We start from the raw sequence: 10978 nt of genomic DNA on the forward strand, positions 1-10978 counted from the left end.
CAGCTAGCCCTGGTGATCATCTAATATTTATTGGATGGATTTCCCCCTAAATTGATTTTTGAATTCTGAATTTATTGTTATTCACATTTTATACCGTATTTTATGCCGTTTTTTGTTGCATCAATTAAGCGTTTTAAATTTGTTGTTAGCTGTCCTGAGCCCAGTTTTCTGAACCTGGAAGGGCGGGGTATAAATAAAAATTTATTATTAAAGCACTCTTATACCACTTTATACCACTTTAACAGCTATGGCTTCCTCCAAAGAATCCTGGGAACTGTAGTTTGTTAATGGTGCTGTGAATAGTAGCTCTCTTGAGTGGTCTCTTCACAACTCCTAACATGCTTAACAAACCTACAGTTCCCAGGATTCTTTGGGTGAAACTGTTGACTGTTTAGAGGCTTTCCCCCAGCTGGATAAATAAGTCTTTTCCACAAGCATCCACCTCTGTTAGGGTTTTAGTGTTGCTTTAAATGTTTGGGTTGGGTTTTTTTTTGCATTTTTAACTGGTTTAAATTATGTGTAAATTACCTTGAGACGGTGCTTTAGAACAGTGTTTTTCAACCACTGTTCCGCAGCACACTAGTGTGCCGCGAGATGTTGCTGGTGTGCCGTGGGGAAAATTGAAAAATTCGAAAGATTTAAAAATAAAGTATTTTATAATTTTTCATATTTCTGTTTACTTACTATTTCATAATAAAGTAATTATAAAATACTTTTTGTGTTTATTTGATTCCTATTCAAGAGAATTACTTTATATATAGTCAATATAGGCACAGAGTTAATTTTTTTAACATTTTCTAATGGTGGTGTGCCTCGTGATTTTTTTCATGAAACAAGTGTGCCTTTGCCCAAAAAAGGTTGAAAAACACTGCTTTAGAAGACGATTAATAATTCAACAACAACAGGAACAGGAACAATAATAGCAGCAATAAGCAACTGAATGCCATCTTGGCATGGGCGCACCCTCAGTTAACAAAAAACCACAATAGAGAAATCCAGTATAATTTTTATTTCAGGCAATAGTGTCCAAGATAACGGAGTCAAGACAGAGAAGGGATTCAAAGCAGCTACATACACATCCCTGCCCTTGTAAAGGCCAAATCTTAGAAGCTGTGAGGGGGAAATAAATCAGCCCACCATCCCTTCTGCATAGTAAGAACCAGGTGAGGGTGGGGGCTTTTGTGCGTCTCTTGCTGTCAGGGTTTAGGAGACGGTTAACAGCCGCGGTGTGCCAGGTCTCAGAGCTGAGATAGGATGTTGCTGGCCAAACTGCAGGTGAGGCCTGTGCCATCCTCTTCTATGTTGAGGGCCTTCACCACACCATCTTCGACTACCAAGGAGAACCTGCAGGGGGAGACAGAGATGGAAGACACACACGGCTCAGGACAAGCAAAAGTTTAGTTTTTTTACATTTGGATGGTGACTTAAGAAGGCCCCATCTGCACGTATACGTTTAAAGCAGCATCAGGCCACTTTAAAACAGCCACGGCTTCCCACAAATAACCCTGCCAACTGTAGTTTGTCAAAGGAGCTGGGCCCCCTGTTCCCCTCAGAGAGCTACAGTTTCCCAAGCAGGCCCAAAAATGATGCAGGAAATGAACCTGCCTAATATCAAAGAGCAGGGAGTTCCAAAGTGTAGGTGCTTCAACTCCAAAACTTAGTGCTTTCAAAAACAGGGCAGAGCTGCAACCACCTGAGCAGTTCTAACAGCCAAACTCTCCAGAGTGGATATGTCAGTTTTGGTGTTCTCAGTTTCTCATTTTTCCAGGCATTTTAAATTCAGTCTTCACATTTCTGAGGCAATTTGCTATATATATATATTTAAATCTGATTAAAGTTCTTCAGCATGTTAGTGCTAATTTTATCCCGAGAAACAGCATTTTTTTATGCAGTTTTGACTAAGCTACACATTTTTTGCAAGCAATTTCTGCACATTATTTTTTTAAAAGAGATTGGATGGCAATCTATCAGGGATTCTTTAGCTGCGATTACTGCATGGAAGGGAGTTGGACTAGATGATTCTTAAAGAGTCCATTTCAATGCTACCATTCTATGATTCTATTAATGTATTCAATTATGCACATTTCCCCAAATGTGCACGTTTTTGTAAACATCTTTTGGCTGGAGAACTGTGTCACTAAATTGAGATGCATGCAAATTTCAAAGCAGGGCTGTGTTTTGGTTCTCAATTCTCATACTGTTTTGGAAAGCGGGGATTTGCTTTGGCTTTAAACGTAACTGAAATGAATTTCTTCCCATCCCCCAAGAGAAGATGTGCAGCAGTTTGGAGAGAAGGGCAGAAGGTGGCTTTTTGTTCTTTTGCTCTTCTGCCACCCAGGTCTTAAAGTTCTGCCTCTCCTAGCCCCAACCCCCAGTTCCCCTTACCGTTTGGATCGCTGGGTCCCAAAAAGTTCCCGAAGTGGCTCTTTGTCCAGCAACAAGTTTGTGGCCTGTGTGAAAGGGGAAACAATTGGGTGGGAACTTAGAGGAGAGTAAGAAGGGAGATGCATACTGGTCCTGTTATAAAAAAACCAAAAACCTGACACCCAGGGGTCCATGTTTTGCAGGCATGATTAAATACTGCCATTCTCAGCTGTCAAATGGACTCCGGTTTCCCGGAATGACTCCGGCCTATTTTCCCTTGCTACTCCTTATTGCCAGGATCTGCTTCCTGAACACCTCCAGTTGACCCCCCCCCCAAAAAAAATCTTTTTCTCAGGAGCCTTTGGATCTTTCCCTTAGCCACGAGGTGGAGGAACCTCAGATCAAGGGGTCTATTGTGGTTCTCCAGACCTCTTGTTCTGATCCTCAGGACTCTCCTCCAGGTAACAGCCCTCACTGGTCCCGATCTGCACCTCCTTGAGTGTTTTTGGCTTGGCTGGAATGTGTCACTGAAATATCCAATTACGATTCTCGCTTGGCTGGATGGAGGATGTAAACAAGCCGACTTACAGTTTACAATTGTTGCTCTTCCCCCAGCCAGCATTGGCATGTGGCCCCTGGATGGTTACTTAAAAGGGATTGTGGCCCTCAGGCTGAAAAACGTCCCTAGCTCCCTCCTGGCCCCACATGATACTTTATTGCAGCCATGTGCAACTGGGTTCCCTTCAGATGTCACTAGACTCTTGTCTCCCATCAGCCTCAGTTGCCTGGGGCAGAGTAAGGAGGGTGGTGAAGATGGCACATCTGGCCTGCATAGGCGAGGGGTCTTTCCGAGCCTCCGGGACACTTGGCCAGTATCTGGCCTTACTGAGCAACCACTGGCACCAGGCCTGCTTCCTGCTCATGTCTCCACCTCCTAACTTGCTCTGTTGTTTCTCCATGTTGATTGTAGACAGTGGTCCCTTAGGGGTGGCAACCTAGCACACCTGTTCTTTCTGAAGTGGCTATGGACATAGGACCAATCTATGCAAATAAATAAATAAACCACCTTTAAGTGTCAAACTGACAGCAGTATGGAGGTATATGAAGTGGCTCTCTGGGGTCTCAGACAGGGAGAGGGTCTGAGCTGTGCTGCTCAGGATCCTTCAACCCAGAGATCCTAGATGTGTGTTTCAGGGCAGCAAGGAGGACAGAAAGCCTACATTGACACTCTGCCACAGGGGGTCTTGAGGACATTTCATCAAACCACGCCCTCCCGTCCATCAGAAGGGAGTGCGCAGTGTTGAAGCAGACACCTCCAACCCCACCCCCCACAGGCCAACTTTGATAGGTCAGCTGAAGAGCCTGTCAGTCACCTGGTGTCAACATGGCATCAGATGATTGTCTGGTGGGTGGCCCCCTGCCCACCTGTAAAGTTGACTTGTGGGGGTGGGGGACAAAGAGCTGGAATAAGGTTCCCTCAGCCCTGCCCTACGACAAGAGATTCCAGTACCTTCCCAAATGCTCCTGTGGGATCAGCCAACATCCGGACCTGAGGAGAGAAAGCAAAACACAAACATTTAAGGGGACCGCCGCTATTCCAACAGGCAGAATCGCTGCAGACGACGTCCAAGAAGCGCAAACCTTTAAAATAAATTTGTTACAAACCCTGCAAAAACACCTAAGTTTAATGACTGCGGCCATTCTAATGAGAGGATTTCAGAATCTCAAATTCAGTTCTCCACATTTTCACATCTGTTTTGAGATTTTTTAAATTTAAGTTATCAATAAAATGCACTGGCACATTAATTTATCCTAATACATATGTCCCTTTGTATTCAGATTTGCCCAACGTACACATGTCCGCAAAGTATACTTCCCCTAATATTATGCTTTCCTTATGTTATTTTCTCTATTGGATGCAGACTTTTCTGATTCTGTCTGGGGCAGAATTCCCCTTTGCTCCCCTTGCAAACAAAACAGGGAGGGGATGCCTGAACTGTACAGTGGTACCTCGGGTTAAGAATTTAATTCGTTCTTAACCTGAAACTGTTCTTAACCTTAACTTAACCTGAAACTGTTCTTAACCTTAACTTTAGCTAATGGGGCCTCCCGCTGCCGCCGCACGATTTTTGTTCTCATCCTGAAGCAAAGTTCTTAACCTGAGGTATTATTTCTGGATTAGCGGAGTCTGTAACCTGATGTGTCTGTAACCTGAAGCGTCTGTAACCCGAGGCACCACTGTACTTTCAACACTGACTGGCAACGGCTTTCCACCTTTTTAAGCAGGAGTCTCTCCCTGAGCCCTGCCTGAAGATGCTGGGGACTGAACCTGGGATGTGCTGCTTGCAATGCAGCTATGCTCTGCCACAGATCTACAGCCTTTCTCCTTTACGCAAGACCAGAACAGAAGGTCTTTGGTCAGATCCTGCAAGGCAGTTCCTTCGTTGAAAAGGAACACACTCTGTTGCAAGCCACAGTTGCATAACAAACGAAACAGCCGTTCCCAGAGTTACACAAGCAAGTCTTGCCAGTGCAGTGTGCCTGGAGGACAAAGCAGAAAGCACTTCTAGGAGAGAGGCATGTGCTGCTTTGCTGAGGCCAGGATCGCGGTGTCTTTCCACCCCCTCCAGACAGCCTCTCCCAGCCACCCTCCCACTTCTACCATGCTCATTAAACAAATACACCTAATGCCAAATTAAGGGAAAATAAGCTTTTTTTAAAAAAAGAGAGAAAGAAATGAAGAGAAAGATCTCTGTGTATCTGTCTGGGCCTGTCAGCCAGCATTTCCCCTAAATTTCAGATAGCCGAGGGTGAATACAGAAAGCAGCTCTGACTTTCTCTCTCTTTTTTTGCAGCCTAAGGCCATGGCTTAGTAGCAGAACACCTGCTTTGCATGCAGAAGGTCCCAAGTTCAATCACCCACGGCATCTCCAGAGAAAGCTGGAAGAAACTCCCGGGAAAGTCACTGCCAGTCAGTATGGACGGTGTATTTTTGTGAACCAATTAAATCTTTGTGTGTGTGGTTTTTTTAAATTGAGCGGTATATAAATTTTGTTAAATAATAGATACAGCAATGCTGAGTTAGATAGACTAATGGCCCGACTCAGCCGAAGGCAGATTCCTGTGTCCTTTTAAACCCTGCTTGCCATTCTTTTACAAAGCCAGTGACTTTTATTAATACAACAACAAAAGGAAACTATTATTATGTAGGTGACTCCCTGCTTGAGGAATGCTCTCCCTGGGGAAGCTTGCCTGCTGCTGTCATCACATAGCTTTAGGAGCCAGACAAGAATATTTATTTTCTGGTAGGCCTTGGCCTTTGGCTCTAAATAATCTTAAAAGCAGAGATATCACCTTGCCAAAGGTCCGTATAGTTAAAGCTATGGTTTTCCGAGTAGTGATGTATGGGAGCTGGACCATAAAGAAGGCTGATCGCCGAAGAATTGGTGCTTTTGAATTATGTATGGTGCTGGAGGAGACTCTTGAGAGTCCCATGGACTGCAAGAAGATCAAACCTCTCCATTCTGAAGGAAATCAGCCCTGAGTGCTCACTGGAAGGACAGATCCAGAAGCTGAGGCTCCAATACTTTGGCCACCTCATGAGAAGAGAAGACTCCCTGGAAAAGACCCTGATGTTGGGAAAGATGGAGGGCACAAGGAGAAGGGGACGACAGAGGACGAGATGGTTGGACAGTGTTCGAACATGAGTTTGACCAAACTGTGGGAGGCAGTGAAAGACAGGAGTGCTTGGCGTGCTCTGGTCCAGGGGGTCACGAGGAGTCGGACACGACTAAACGACTAAACAACAACAATAAATCTGTGGCCTGTGTTCTAAGAAATGGTACCCAAGTTCAATTCCCCCACCTCTGCCCTCGCTGGCCCTTTCCCCATGGGTGTCTTTTGTTTGCTTTTGTTTTTTTAGATTGTAAGCCTGAGGGCAGGGGGCATCTTGTTTTAATCGATTGTACATAAGCCACTCTGAAGAATATACAAAGAGACCTTGGACAGGCCAACGGCCTGTGCAGTCCAGCACTCTGTCCTCGCAGTGGAGACCCCAATGGGAAGCCTGCAAGCAATGGCAATTCCCCCCCCTTGCAATTCCCTGACAGTGCAGGGAGAACAACCATCTTGGCTAGTAGCTACGGGTAGCCTTCAACTCCAGGAATTTGCCTAATCCAAGTTGATGGCTGTTACTCCGTCTCATGGTTCCTGCCATGTTTTTTAAAAAACTTCCCAGATTAGTTTGCAGCAATCTACCTCCCTCTGCTACTACAAGAATAGGAAGAATTCCCTCTGGCCCTGTTAACTTTTTATACTCCTCTCGCTTCCGCTATCTAAATTCATTAACATACTTGGATTCTGAAGAGGAGATTTGCTTAACGAGGAACATTTGCCTATCTGGAGACACAAGCAGGGCCTGGGAGAATCACCGAAGCAGCAGAGAGAGCATTTTCTGTCCCCGTTGGGGTATTGCCTCTGTTCTTCTTTGGGCTGGTACAGAGCTCTGATGATCTATCCAGCCAAGCCCAGTTCTAGTGGGATTGAGAGAGCAGGGGACGAGAGCCAAGCACTTAATTCACTACCAATCCTTTCCCTGCACAAAGAGCCTTTCAAACTTGCAACGGCTGGAGGACCCGGATATGAATTCCCCCAGCCTCCAGCTAATAACCGGGAGCAGATAGGAATCTGTGTTTGGTCCCTGTAGCTCAATATTATAAATTGTCGAAATCTACTGGGTCATTTGGGTGAAGGGCAGACTAATACTACTACTATTAATAATAGTAATAATAATATTTTTAAAATTTATATGCAGTTTATATCCCAAAATGGCAAACACAATGACTGGCAATGACTCTCCAGGATTTCAGACAGGAAGTCTCACCCAGTGCTACCTTGGAGGTGCCATATATGAAGTCCAAGGTGTGTATGTGTGGGGGGGAGAGAGCAAGAAAGAGTCAGAGACCATAAGGACTAGAAACTTGACTGTTTTAAAAAGTGTGACTCTCCCATTACCTTTCCCTCGGCTTTGTGGGCCTTTCCCCACTCGCTCATGACGAAGACGTCGTTGACAGACAAGCAGGCGATGACCTCCACTCCTTTGCCCTTCAGCTGTCCTGCCTTCTCCACGTAGCCTGGAAGGTGGGTCTGTGTCAGGGTATGGGTGCAACAGGGAAGAACAAACTATCAGAGACTGTCATGGGGTAGCACATAAAGGGAACAGGGGAATACGAATAGCAGAAAACAGCACCAGGGATGGGGAGCCTGCATCTTTTCAGATACCACATTCAGATTACAACATCTCTCCTGATGGTTGGCCATGCTGCCTAGGTCTGATGGGAGTTGGGAGTCTACTCATCTGGAGGCCGCATGTTCCCCATCCCTGACATAGGTGTTCAGGCCAGAGGTTCCTAGGCTGAGAACACACCATTCTTATTAGACCCCACTCCCAATTCTTAGCCTGAGCCAGGCCTGCTTGCCAACCGTGGTTCTCGAGGGTCATATCTGACCACAATGACAGCATCGGTTTGAATGCTAAGATTTTTTACTTAATTCTTTTTTTAAAAAAACAAACCCTCCTTCATCCAGAGGGCCCCAGGGCTGTTTACAAAAGATTTCTTGTCGTTCTAGCTTTCCTACAACTCTTGCCAATGTACCATCAAGTTTGGATTCAAAAACTGGGACGGGTGAGGCCCCAAATACACCAGGCCAGGCATGCCAGTTAATGGAATTCTCAACAGATAAAAGACTTGACATGGAAGATCAGTACCAAGTATCCTGGGAACCTTATGCTGCATGATATGGAGAGGGCAGAAGAATCAGACTAAATGCTAACTTTTGTCTTTGTATTTCGTTTGTTTGTTTTTCTTACCATTATTGTCATTCTGGGGATTTCGTTCATTTTTTTTTTGTTATTTATGATCTGCAGCCTTAATAAAGGTGTATTAATTTTGATTTGCAGAATTAATAAAGAATAATTAAAGAAAAAGATTGGGACTGGGCTGGAAGGGTGTGTGGAGAGATGGACACACCCAGGTCTTACTCACTTTTGAACAACCTGGAGTGAAGGCACCAGGCACCCCAAACAAGATCCCCTTCTTGCCTGTGAAGAGGCTCGCCACATTCACCTTGTTGCCAGGGTCACCCTCATAGACCTCCACGCTGGGCAACTTGTCTCCAACCTGTCAGAGAGAGGAAAGAGCAGTAAAGACTTACACTGGCTCCCAGTATGTTTCCGAGCACAATTCAAAGTGTTGGTGCTGACCTTTAAAGCCCTAAACGGCCTCGGCCCAGTATACCTGAAGGAGCGTCTCCACCCCCATCGTTCTGCCCGGACACTGAGGTCCAGCGCCGACAGCCTTCTGGCGGTTCCCTTGCTACGAGAAGCCAAGTTACAGGGAGCCAGGCAGAGGGCCTTCTCGGTAGTGGCACCCGTCCTGTGGAACGCCCTCCCACCAGATGTCAAAGAGAAAAACAACTACCAAACTTTTAGAAGACATCTGAAGGCAGCCCTGTATTGGGAAGCTTTTAATGTTTAATAGGTTATTGTATTTTAGTGTTTTGTTGGAAGCCGCCCAGAGTGGCTGGGGAAACCCAGCCAGATGGGCGGGGTATAAATAATAAATTATTATATTATTATTATTATAAAGCACACAGGACTCGCCATCCTCTTAATTCAGGAGGAGGGGAAACCTTTCTCATCCCGAGGGCCACATTCCCTTGTTGGCAACCTTCTGAGGGCCACAAGTAACCCAAACCCTGATCCAGGGGAAAGAGGACACAAAGCTGCACCTCAGTGGGGGAGCATCTGCTTTGAGTGCAGAAGGTTTCAGGTTCAATTCCCGGCATCTCCAGGTCAGGCCAGTGATGTCCCCCCCTTCCTGAAACTCTGGGGAGCTTCTGCCAGTAGACAAAACCCAAAGGTCTGACTTGGTATAAGGCGGCTTCCTATGTTCCTATTTTGCTCTGGTGGTGGGGACTCCAAAGTATCAACTGAATTCAGGCCTAACGGATGTGGGTTTCCCTGCAGTTCCATAGCCCTAAACCGTATGTGGTAAAGCACATGTGCTACGGATCAAGGTTTGGAATTCAAATGGGGCAGACAAGGGAAGGTTAGAGGGATCTCAGATAAAATGTCTCTTCAGTCTTCCTCACCTTTGAAGGACTACAATTCCCATCATTCCTGACCATTATTGCATAAAAAGAAACCTAGAGGTTGTGTTCTATGGGGCTAGGTGCTTTCCCACTGCCCTTCTGCCCCCAAGCTAGGTCCTAGAAAGTCATGTCCCATTTTTATCTGATGGAACCCTAGGAAACCTCTGCTACAGGCACAGCAGAAACATGTAAACGTTTAAGAAATTGAATTTGACTGGCTTAAGTGTGGGCTTAACGTCTGGAGCGGCTGTGCTCTTTCCCACTGCATTCCTTGGTTAGACATACACTCTTGTACTGGGTGGGGCAGCCCCACAGATCAAGGACGGCTGCCTTTCTACAGGGTCAGGGATGCACCCAATTTCCCTGAGGCTGGGGTGTCTCTTTCCCATTAGGGCTTGTTATTTCAGAGACCAAGGACTAGTGATCTCAGGAACCATCTGTCGTCAGTGAAGCTGTTCTTCTGCATGGGGGTGGGTGTGCTTGCTCTATGGGGCTTGAGGAGGTGCTCTTTTCTAAAGGCTTTGGATAGCATAGACTACAGAGCTGGTGGACTACAGGGAGTTGTGAGGCAGCCTGTTCCCTCCCCCCAGTAAACAGATCCCAGACTACTATGAGGTTGGAGGTTTTTTTCTTTTTGCAATGGGCCTTCCAGTGCTAGCGTTCTATAGGACAGAGGAGTGTCCTACTCTCTCTAGGGCTGCACGGGAGCAGGGTTTATTACACAGGTGTGGGGCGGGGGCTACTTTTCTCTAAATGCTTTCTGTTGCACAGGCCCCAGAGCTGATGCACTGTGGGGAGCTGTGAAACAGCCTAAACAGTACTCAATGGGGTGTTCATTTGCAGGGGAGGGGTGGGCTTTCTATTGCACGGATCCCCAGATGGAATTCTATGGGGCTGGGGCTGTTCTTTTGCAATGGGGCTTCCAAAGCTGGCCCGTCCTCTGTGTCTGTGGGGCTGTCCTTGTCCATTGCGGGAGGAGGGCATATTCTGCACAGACCCTGGGCAGATGCCCTATAGGGCGGCCTGGGTTCTATAGGGCTGGAAGGGGGCGCTCTTTTGCAAGGGGCTCTGGAGAAGAGGGGTCTTTTCTCTCTCTCCGCAGACTCCCCTCTCCTAGGTCTCACCTTGAGGGCCGCCATGGCTGGTGCTCCGGTTGCAAAGGCCCGCTGAACGATCCCTGCTGCCGACCAACCCTTTCCAAGAGGGGAGCCTCGACTTGCTCCCCAGCAGCGACTCAGCCAGCCCAGCACCTCCGCCCCTTTCCACCTCGTTGCCATGGAAATCGCGGGAGTGACAGCTGCCGCGGCAACCCCGGCCCTTTGAAGTCCTCCTCCTCCAAGTCGTGCAGGCGCAAAGCACCCAGGCCCGCTTTTTAATTCCACCGCAAGGGGGGCTAGTGGGGAAATTTGCATGCACCTCATTTGCATGCTTCGGAATTATCACGATCGGCTCTGCCAGATTG

General features: G+C 46.8%; 1 protein-coding gene and 1 long non-coding RNA gene across 2 annotated transcripts; one reads left to right on the plus strand and one right to left on the minus strand.

Annotated features, from left to right (window-relative positions):
• Positions 1–994: 994 nt before the first annotated feature.
• On the minus strand, positions 995–10903 carry PRDX5 (peroxiredoxin 5). The gene is made up of 6 exons (XM_083716111.1): positions 10641–10903; positions 8409–8543; positions 7378–7509; positions 3875–3913; positions 2386–2450; positions 995–1344 (listed from the first exon to the last, which is right to left on the minus strand). The coding sequence occupies exons 1-6, from the start codon at positions 10791–10793 to the stop codon at positions 1239–1241; spliced, it is 630 nt and encodes a 209-aa protein (XP_083572237.1). The 5' UTR covers positions 10794–10903; the 3' UTR covers positions 995–1238.
• On the plus strand, positions 6471–8314 carry LOC310833551. Its single transcript, XR_014558780.1, has 2 exons — positions 6471–7284; positions 7993–8314. It is a non-coding gene; the product is annotated as an uncharacterized lncRNA (long non-coding RNA).
• Positions 10904–10978: the final 75 nt, after the last annotated feature.

Source organism: Podarcis gaigeae, assembly GCF_964106915.1.
Source record: "Podarcis gaigeae genome assembly, chromosome: 16".
Classification (NCBI taxonomy): Eukaryota; Metazoa; Chordata; class Lepidosauria; order Squamata; family Lacertidae; genus Podarcis; species Podarcis gaigeae.

Excerpts from the sequence above, each read along its gene's own strand:
- PRDX5 (XM_083716111.1), bottom strand. The coding sequence starts at position 10,793 with ATGGCAACGAGGTGGAAAGGGGCGGAGGTGCTGGGCTGGCTGAGTCGC. Across the intron at positions 3,914-7,377 it reads CCCACAAAGCCGAGGGAAAG|GTCCGGATGTTGGCTGATCC; the intron begins GTAATGGGAGAG and ends TTCTCTCCTCAG. Across the intron at positions 2,451-3,874 it reads CCACAGGAGCATTTGGGAAG|GCCACAAACTTGTTGCTGGA; the intron begins GTACTGGAATCT and ends CCTTTCACACAG.